This window comes from Girardinichthys multiradiatus, chromosome 12 (assembly GCF_021462225.1).
Source record: "Girardinichthys multiradiatus isolate DD_20200921_A chromosome 12, DD_fGirMul_XY1, whole genome shotgun sequence".
Classification (NCBI taxonomy): Eukaryota; Metazoa; Chordata; class Actinopteri; order Cyprinodontiformes; family Goodeidae; genus Girardinichthys; species Girardinichthys multiradiatus.
The window spans coordinates 47,091,807-47,102,650 of NC_061805.1; the positions used below are offsets into that span (position 1 = coordinate 47,091,807).

Consider the following 10,844-nt stretch of genomic DNA (forward strand, 5'->3'; position numbering starts at 1 on the left):
AGCTATTAGTAGTTAATATCTTATCTGCTGTAGATAACTGTCGGTATCGTCACAATATTAAACAGACATTAGTTTTCAGATCACAGTGGGGTCATTTTAAAACAACTGTGACCTGTTAATATCATTGATAGCAGGATTTAGCCATAGTTTCTCAAATCAGCTGATTTTCAAATTAACAAACTAGCAGTAGCATCCTCTCCAAAATTAATTTTAAAGGACTCAAAAGGCTCACATTCTGACCATTAATAGGGTAAAAGAAAAGTGGCCAGAATTTTACTTGTCATCTATTTTTTTTATTCTTATTGTGATAGCAATGTGACATTTTAAGCTTGTGGTCAAACAAAACCATGGCTGAGTTTCCTGAAGGTAGATATTATTTTATAAACAAGATAACAAATGGTCAACAATCATGATCCTCTTTTTGTGTTGGCTTTTCAAATCTGGATAAAGTCTTTTCCAGCAATAACTTGATTTACTCATTTTCTGTTTAGCTTTGTCAGTCTCTCGCATCACTCTGGGTGGAGTTTGGTCCACTCTTTTGTTTCTTTACTTTCACACAACAGGTGGCCTCACATTTGACTCCAGAAAACTTCTTGGTTGACCAAATGATTGCATTGTGCCCAGGTGTAGTGGCTGCAAACCTAGGCCCAAATCATCACCCCTCCACCACCACACTAAACAGCATGGGGTTTCTAGCATGGTGCATCTGAGCATCTGGGGTGACTTTAAATCACATGCTTTTAACCCTTCCCAGATTGATGGGCAGCAACAGTTGTTTCTCTAGGTTCAACGCTGGTGTCTTTCCACCTTGGTATTGTATAAACACACTCCTGCATGATACGGACCAGCATACTGCCCAGAATTCTACTTTTACAGAGGTGTTCACACTGATGATTAGTTAATCAAGTGCAGTTGTCCAGCAGCACCAGGTTTTTCACTCAGCTTTAATTTTGCATCAGTTAGTTACTCTGGAAGGATCTGATTAACAGGTTCAGTTATGCAATTCACATGGGCAGGTCTTTGTTACAGACTACTAAAGTTTTTCTGCTTAAATGGCCATCTAATACACCTTGATGATGGTTTTAAGGTTCTTACTCTTGAGTTGTTTTAAGACCACATAAGTCAGCTTTTGTCTTGGCTCTGCCCGAACTGGCACTTATTTGGAAAATTTGTTTTCCTGTCATTAAATGAAGATGCTTAGGGTGGTATCTACTTCAGATAGGATTTTTACTGCTCATCCCTGCTTAGTAGAACTCATCAACAAACAAATCTAAACTATAGATTTAATTCACTCTTGTTAAGTTATTTCTAATCGAGAAACAACTGTCTATTCTGCACTTCATGTGCAGTGTTTTTTTAAATCCAGCGACTGAAGGTTGTTTTCCTTTGATCAATATTTAAAACTTGATTATGAATTGGTTATAATTATCTAACATGAAAAACAACCTTACTTTGCACTTGTCATTGTACATTAACTAATATCTCTCTTTTCTTTGCAGATAACATTATCGGCCTCTGTGTCCTCAGAGAACCAGCAATAGTCTGCATGTAGCCTGGTCCACAGCCTATTCAAGGAGGGGAGAGTGCTCTCTGTACCCAGCCTGTTAGCTGTGTAACCAAAACATGGACGAATCAAGCCGCCTGACAGCATCCGCAGAGTTTTACGGTGCACGATATCTGCATATGACACGTGAACGAAACGCGGCGGTACGATCCATATTCTCCAATCTGATCTGCAGAGGTTAATCCTACAATGTGCCACATGAGATAGCAAACAGGTGCATCTCAGGTGCATCTCAGTAAATTAGAATATATATATAAAGTTTGAAAATTATGGCTTACAGCTAATTACAATGTTTCTCAAAAAAATACTACATTTTTAACACAGCACCACTGGCTTTCTACAGACGTTTGTCAATGCCCTCTACAGTACAATACTTTTGCATTAATTGTATGAAGGGAATCAACTCTGCTGAGGTGTTAAGGAGGCCCAGGTTGCTTCTCTCTTCTTCATAAACTCACTTTGGGGTTTAGGTCAGGCCAGTTCTTTTTTGCCAATCAAGCACAGTGATACTATGGCTGTGCCTTGTGAATCTCCCTCAAATTCTTGCACGGGTTTTGCTTCACAATACTCTCAAGATTGCAGTTATCCCTGTTGCTTGAGCACCTTCTTCTCCCACACTTTTTCCTTCCACTTAACTTTCCATTAATAATGCTTGGATACAACCAACTTCTGTAATAGTAACCTTGTGGCTCACTCTCTGTGTAGGGTGTCAGTGACAGCTGTCCTCCCAATGATTTCGTGGATCATGACATCACCATGTCTTCTTTATAGATCTTTTTCTGTCATATGTAATATTCTAATTTTCTGAGAAATTGAAAAAATTTGTTCTCATTAGCTGTAAGCCATAATCATCTAAATAACAGCAACACACTTTTAATACATCACTCTGTGTGTATCAGTCTATGTAATATTTAAATTTCAGTTTTTGAATTGTATTACTAAAACTGAATTACCTTTTCGATGTATCCTAATTTATGGAGATGGACCTGTATTTCTTCAAGGCTATTGAGGTCATTTGACTCACATTCATTCAAGAATTTGTCACCTAAGCTTAGTTTTTTATAGCTAAAACTTAAAAGTTTCCTTCGAATAAATAAAACAAGAATGGAGATGTCATTTTAGGATTTCTTTTAAACTCTTAATGCTTCCTATGTTTGTTCCTGTGTTTTTACCCACATTTAGTTGTTTTGTGTGATCTTACCGGAGAAACTGATGCAAGCACTTTTTGGTTTTTTTTATGTTTTAGGTCTTAGAAATAAATTTCAATCAACAGTTTCAATTTCATGGTAAACTGGAAATCAGTCTTGACCAGGAAAACCTGACCGATGCATCCCTACTAACAGTGATGTTTGGATATCCTCCATCTGAGGCTACTTCCAAAGCAACTATGCGACTGTTTCTGTTTAACCAGTTACACTTTAACAAACTTGGACCAAAACTGGCCTTGATCCAGACTGGTGGGAGTTTGAGGCGCAGACATATAAAATGCCATAAATTATTAATTTTATCCTTTAGATTGTCATCCTTGTTACCAGAACGCTAATTATTGAATTGCGCCTGATTTATGAGTTTATTCTTCCCCTCACTGACCACCTGCAGCTTTTCTATTTAAGATGAAGTAGTTCTACATGAAGTTAAAAGCAAACACTTACTTCTTGCCACTCATCCCCTCAGGTCTGTCTGGATGTTCTGCGCAGAGCAGATGACTGGAGCTGCTGCTGGTGTTTGACCTGAAAAGGCAACGCAGAGAGGGGATTAGAAAGAACCGACAGCTTAAGCCTTTACATGCAGATATCACACCCATGTATCACCTAAAACTTGACTGCCATGTTCAACACATTAGTGGAGGTCTCATAAGAGGAGATGCTGACACGGTGTGTTCTGCAGAAAGTACTGCAGAAACCAGCGTCCCACATGCAGAAATTAGGATAACAACAAAATTCGGCTGCGCATTTACGCATCCATCTGTTTACGACTGTGCCATAATGATTTTTTTTTTTTCTTCTACAATACAACATAATCTAAAGGCAAAGAAAGTGACCACAAATTAACACTGAAAGCACCTGCCTCACAACTTGTGAAAAAAATGAACGGAAACTCACGGCCTCAGGAACTTTGTCCGAACTTGTCAGCCCCAATGTGCACCCAGAGTAAATCACGATACCGCTGGAAAAACGCTGCCTGGTTCTGAATTACAGCCCACTGGCGGCATGAAATACAAGAAGCCTAATTCCAGAGCTCTGGGAAATTAGTCTGAGTCATTGTGCTCCGATTGTAAACGCTGCGCGTCCTGAAGCGGCCGCCGCCTCCTCTTCTATCAGCCGGACCATCCTTCTCTCTGCGCCACTCCTCCGGGGGGAGGGAGGTCAGCGTGCTCCATACACAAATGTTTACACAATCACTCATTAAGTTCAAAACAATCCAGAAAAGTTGGCTAATTCCATATATATATATTTTATAAGACAAAGAAAAATTCAAGAAAAAGCATAACAAAATATTTATCTTTTGGTATGAACATTATTTCTGTAGCATTTCCGCTGTCTTCAGTTCCAGCAAAACGATGCATTCTTGGTTCTGCTTTTATTTATCCAGTGTAATGTAAACTTCTAAAAGATCATACTTCGGTAATGTCTGCCAGCATCTCTGAAATGTACAGCTTTCCTGGGTTACATTTAGTTCAAGATCAGGTGCATTAGTTTGGACGTACAGCGCCATCTGCTGGGAGACACATTGTGATATTAAATGGGTTTTGTTTTGTTTTTTAACTCCGAACACGTGATGACTCAATTCCCGTTAGAAAAAATATTATTACCAGCTCTTTGAACGGAGAAAAAGAGCCATTGAAATTCAACCTGAAGTGACAAATTTTATCTTTGGGATGAACCTTCCTCCAGTATGGATCCTATTTTTTCATAACTGAGTTTAAATTATTCTGAAAACATTGATAATAATTATATTTGATAAGTCACTAGACTTTAATATCTAATCATTTACATTTTTTTACTGTTTAATAAATTATTTATTGGCTCAGAGGGTCCACCCACCCTACAGGGGGTGATAATTTCCACCGCTTGTATCCAGGATCTCCTTCTTTTTGGTTGTGATCTATATCAGGCGACTGTACACAATTTTTGCTTCTTGACTCAGCTGTTTGTGACAACAGACTCGAGGAGCGCCTGCACTACTGCAGACAAGGCCCCACTTTGTCTATCCATCTCCTGCTCCATCCCACCTTCCTTCATCAGAAACACACCAACATATCTGAACTTCTCTGCTTGAAGCCAAGAGTGATCCCCAACCTGGAGGAAGAAGTCCTGCCTTTTTCCTGTTCAGAACCATGGCCTCATCTGCGAACTAGTGAAATACATTACTTGAACATACCAACAGAACCACATCATCTGCAAAAAGTAAAGATAAGACCCCTGGGTTCCCAAACCGGACAGCCCACTCCTCTGATCTTGTCCTGAACACATAAAACAGGATTGGAGACCAGGGGCAGCGCTCTGACAGATGTATCCACAGTTCTTGCTTTGATTATACAAGAACCAGGCAGTTCTTAAAGTCAGCTGCGCCATACTACTGCAGCAACGCCCCTCAAAATGCATCCATGCAGCTGATTTTGAAACCATCACTTTTATATCCTTGTTAAATCTTAATACTGTAAACTGGACAATGCTTTTGATAGTGTTGGCTTATTTTTGAAACTTCTGTAATTTGCTCTGACATTCTGGATATTAACTTGTGGACCAAATCCTGATTGATGCTAACCTTTTCTTGTCTCATTAGAGCTGTGGAGTAGATCAGTGTTTGTTGGCTTCTGTTTAAACAAGCTTGAGTAGGTGGAGACTGAAGCCATCTTAGTCGGCACACCACATCAGGTTTGGTCATCTGACATTACCAGCATCACCATCACAGGACAAGATATTCCATTTCCCAGGACGACAATGGCGACGGTAGTAGGGGTTCGTCCTGTAACCAAGAGGGTTGCCGTTTCGAATCCCTGCTCTGTCAAAAGTGTCCTTTGGGCAAGACACTTCACCCGCCTTGCCTGCTGATGGTGGTCAGAGGGTAGCTAGAATGCTACAATGTGGCTTACCACTGTCAGTGTGTGAATGTGTGCATGAATGAGTGGATGACTGATTGTGGTGTAGAGCGCTTAGGGGTCCTCGGACTTGATAAAGCACTACACAAGTGCAGGCCATATTACCATTTACTTGAAAAGGATTCTCATCAGATCTTTGAAGCTCACATCAAATATCTCTGCAAGACCTCCTTATTCCACCTCAGGAACTTTGCCAAACTCCATCCCACACTCACTTTTGCAAATGCGGAACAGCTTGTCCATGCTTTTGTCTCCTCCAGGCTGGACTACTGCAATGCACTCCTCACCAGGATCCTGGAGAAAAGCCTTTAGAAGATGCAGTACATTCAACACAACATCCTTAAATCACTACACTGGCTTCCTGTTTAACTCAAGATTGATTATAAGGTGTCCCTCCCTACCCACCAGTGCATCCATGGTTAAGAACCCCCTCTATCTCAAGGATCTCTTCACCCCACTGACCTCCACACGCACACTCTGATCTGCCTCAGGGTACCTCCTGAAATCTCCCTGGACAAAGCTTCATACAATGGGAAATTTGACTTTCTGTTTAGCTGCTCCCAGTCTGTGGAATGCGCTCTGATCACCTGATGACACCACAGACTATGGATGATTTAAACATGGCCTGAAAACCCACCTTTTTAGGAAAGCTTTTGATTGAACTCTTGCTTATTTGCTTTTGCCTCATCTTGTTTTTATGCTCTCTTTGTGTTTTCATTTTTTAGCATATGTTTTATCATGCAGCACTTTGAGATTTGCTTAAATATAAAGGGCATTACAAATAAATGTATGATTATTATTTTTACTTTTTGAGCACAGGTTCTCGGTAGGGTTAGGATCTGGGGAGTCTTCTGACCACAGGTTCAAATGTGACTTACCTTTAAGCCAGATGTCGCCACTTTTGTCATTTGACGTGGTGCTTCATCATGGTGAAAACTATAGAAATCAACGTTAATTGTTCCTGAATTGTTGAAAGACGTTTTTGATGTCATTTTTTTATTCAAGAAAGTGTTCGTGGACATAACTGGGAGGAAGACTTCTCTGTGTCTCAGAAGCAACCAGAAAAAATTATTTTCTACGTTCCAAACATTAGAAAAGAAGATTTGTCAGAGGAAGTAACTTTGTAGCAGTCTTCTGCTGTTCATCCTTATAGTTCTTGCAGAATTTCGGCCTGCGTCTGATGTTTTTCTTATACTGAAGTGGTTTCCTTGCTGCACAAAAAGACAATTATTTCCAGCACATCAGTTCCTCTTTTGTAGCAATCAGTCTGCTAATTAGATTGGTACAGGCATTTCAGTTAGACTGTTTTACAGCTTTTGCTGTGACAAAACTAACCATATAAGCAATATGACAAATTTAGAAAGACAGTGTAGTAACAATATATTTTAGAATGAAGGGAAACACAGATTAAGTAAAACTGGATAATGACAAAATGTTAAATATTTTTATCTATAGATTAGTCATAAAACAGCCTCCAGTACAAATTTGAAGCCCTGTCTTAATTCAATAAAGCCATATTTCAATAAACTCAGCTCTGGTTTACTGGAATAAGATTGTCCAGCAGCTATTTATTCGAGCCATTTAAACCCTTATGCATTTCTGTTGCTCAGCGTCTGTCAGTTCAGAGCATGTTCTTTTGGTGACCTTCATATATTTTTGGCACCAGCATATGCTGCCTTGCAACCAGAAATACGTTGCAACAAGAATCCCTGCACCTGTTGCCTCGGTGCCAGCTGGGTTTACGGCTTCGACCTAAATACATTTTGAGGATTCCTGCTTAATCTGGAAAAATAGCCTACTGTTGTATAAAAAGACACTTCACCAAGCTAGGACAGCTTATTTCTCATCATTAATAGAAGAGAACAAGAATAATCCTAGGTTTCTCTTTAGTACAGTTGCTAAACTTACACAGAGTCATAGCTCTGTTGAGCCATCCATTCCCTTAGCTCTTAGCAGTCATGACTTTATGGGATTCTTCCAAAATAAAATTGATTCTATTAAAAAGAAAATCTTTGACATACTCCCGAAGATGATTACTTCATCCTCAGCAAGTGAGACAACATTGGAAATAACTGCAGAACCTGATTTGTGTTTGGACTGTTTTGATCCTGTGGAGCTTCTTGAGTTATCAGAAATATTAGCTTCATCTAAACCTTCAACTTGTATGTTAGACCCAATCCCAACCAAATTATTTAAGGAAGTGTTCCCTCTGATTACAAGCCCCATTTTAGATATGATTAATCTATCTTTAGTAAATGGATATGTACCACAGGCTTTTAAGTTAGCTGTAATTAAACATTTACTTAAGAAACCTTCGCTTGATCGAGATGATTTAATAAATTACAGATCTATATCCAATCTTCCATTCTTATCTAAAATTCTTGAGAAAATAGTTGCTAATCAAATGTGTGAGCATTTACACAGCAATGACCTGTTTGAAGAGTTTCAGTCAGGTTTCAGAGCTCATCATAGCACTGAAACAACTCTGCTGAAAGTCACTAATGATATTCTTATGGCCTCAGATAATGGACTTGTGTCTGTTCTGGTTCTGTTAGATCTCAGTGCTGCATTTGATCCAGTCAACCATAATATTCTCTTATAAAGGCTGGAATATCCTGTAGGGATCAGGGGAACAGCGCTAGGCTGGTTTAAATCTTATCTGTCTGACAGATTCCAGTTTGTTCATGTAAATGATAAATCATCTTTAAACTCGAGGGTTAATTGTGGAGTACCACAGGGTTCAGTACTTGGGCCAATTCTCTTTACTATATATATGCTTCCAATAGGTCAAATTATCAGGCAGCATAGAATAAATTTTCACTGTTACGCTGATGACACCCAGCTTTACTTATCCATAAATCCTGATGAGCCCAACCAGTTAGATAGACTACAAGCATGTCTTGAAGACATAAAAACATGGATGACTTTAAATTTTCTGCTTCTAAATTCAGACAAGACAGAAGTTGTCGTCTTTGAACCAGAGTCTTTAAAAAATAAACTACTTAGTCAATCACTTAACCTGGGTGGCATTAAATTGACCTCCGATAATAAAGTAAAAAACCTTGGTGTTATTTTTGACCAGGACATGTCATTTAAATCCCATATTAAACAGGTTTCTAGGATTTCCTTCTTTCACCTCCGGAACATTGCCAAAATTAGAAATATCCTGTCCAGGAGTGACACTGAAAAACTAGTCCATGCATTTGTTACTTCAAGGCTGGACTATTGTAATTCGTTACTATCAGGATGTCCACAAAATGCAGTTAAAAGCCTTCAGCTGATTCAAAATGCTGCAGCAAGAGTTCTGATGGAAATTAAAAAGAGAGATCATATTTCTCCTATTTTAGCTTCCCTTCATTGGCTCCCTGTTAAATCCAAAATAGAATTTAAAATTCTCCTCCTCACATATAAAGCCCTTAATGATCTAGCTCCATCATACATCAGAGATCTGATTGTTCCATATGTTCCTAACAGAGCACTTCGTTCTCAGACTGCAGGTTTACTGGTGGTTCCTAGAGTCTCTAGAAGTAGAATGGGAGGCAGATCTTTTAGTTATCAGGCTCCTCTCCAGTGGAACCAGCTCCCAGTTTTAGTCCGTGAGACAGACACCCTGTCTCCTTTTAAGGCTAGGCTTAAAACTTTCCTTTTTGATAAAACTTATATTTAGAGTGGCTTAGGTTATCCTGAGCTATCTTCCTTATTTTTTTACCTCCGTCTTCTTCCCTCCCTGTTGGATGGAGTAAGGGGGAATCAGGTTTAGCCTAAACTGGCTCAGTTATGGTTGAGGTGCAAACACATCCTCCATTTCTGCTACCTGTATGACCCCTTCTCTTTTACAATGGTTATGGTCAATCTGAAAGAGAAGTATCCCAATCCTTGTGGTTTTTAGTATAACAATGGCAATCAGTGGGCTCTAGATGGACAAACTGTCTACTTTTAAAACTTTCCTTTTTGATAAAGCTTATAGTTAGAGTGGCTTAGGTTATCCTGAGCTATCTCTGTAGTTATGCTGCTATAGGCTTAGGCTGCTGGAGGACATAATGACCACTTTCACCCTCTTTGCTACATTCTCACACTACTCTCTAATTCTGCATTATTTGCTGTTATTTCAGCTTTTAACTCTGTTCTCTCTAGTTTCTTCCTAGAAGCTACACCTGGCCTGACTCTGTGTCTACCTGTGACACCTTTCTGGAAAGGGGCATCATCCAAGCTTCTGCTGGCAACAACTTAATGCTCACCTTCTACAGATGGCCCACATGGCCTTGTCTTTCAGTGTTTAACCCTTTCTCTCTCCTAGACATGGCGATTGACTGAGCTTAACTGTAACTAACTATATGTGCTCTTTTTCAGATTCTAACCTTGAAAACTGGCTCAGAGTTTATCTATTCTTTCTTTCTAGATGAAACAACTAAAGGAGCTACATCCATTAACATTTACTTTTCCTTCCCATAGAAAGTACTCCTGGATCAGTGCTTCTGTGTTCTTTTTGTGTCTCTGCTCGGTTCTCTCTAACCCCCAGTCGGTCGTGGCAGATGGCCGCTCACACTGAGCCTGGTTCTGCTGGAGGTTTCTTCCTGTTAAAAGGGAGTTTTTCCTCTCCACTGTCACTACATGCATGCTCAGTATGAGGGATTGCTGCAAAGTCAACGCCAGTGACTGTCCACTGTCTCTACATGCTCATCCAGGAGGAGTGAATGCTGCAAGTCACTGACTGGATGCAATCTGCTGGGTTTCCTTAGATAGAAAAACTTTTCATCCAATTTGAATAAATAATTGAATCTGACTGCACTGTTCAATGGTTAGAATTAATTGGAATGTATGAACCTGACTTTTGTGAAGTGCCTTGAGACAACATGCGTTGTGAATTGGCGCTATATAAATAAACTGAATTGAATTGAATGAATAAAGAAAATAAGAAAATGTATACAGTCTGATTTACCTCTAATTAGTTGCAGAATGAAATTTGGTGTTACGTGTTTCAAGAGCTCAATTGGTTTATTACTTTTGCTTGGTCCAAACATTCCTGTAGTTCTGGTGGACCAAGGCTGGTTCAATAAAATAAATGAGCTGGAAATATCAAAACAACAAGCTTAAAGATGCTCAGAAGCTGTGCAAAATGTGCAGTATTTGTTCCACACTAAGTATTAAGCTTAAAGTGCTGTGAAAACGTTTTTACAG

The 10,844-nt window shown here is 39.4% G+C and overlaps 1 protein-coding gene across 3 annotated transcripts in view; it reads right to left on the minus strand.

Moving 5' to 3' along the window:
• slc4a4a (solute carrier family 4 member 4a) overlaps positions 1 to 3,854 on the minus strand; it is an 85,666-nt gene extending 81,812 nt beyond the window's left edge. For 2 of the 3 annotated variants that reach the window (XM_047382228.1, XM_047382227.1), the window contains exons 1-2: positions 3,667 to 3,853; positions 3,217 to 3,294 (exon numbers count right to left, since the gene is read on the minus strand). In XM_047382228.1, the coding sequence (XP_047238184.1) occupies positions 3,217 to 3,230 (14 nt within the window). In that variant the 5' untranslated portion in view covers positions 3,231 to 3,294; positions 3,667 to 3,853. Of the gene's footprint in view, positions 1 to 3,216; positions 3,295 to 3,666 lie in introns of all 3 variants that reach the window. The other variant, XM_047382226.1, reaches the window with a different exon arrangement.
• Positions 3,855 to 10,844: the final 6,990 nt, after the last annotated feature.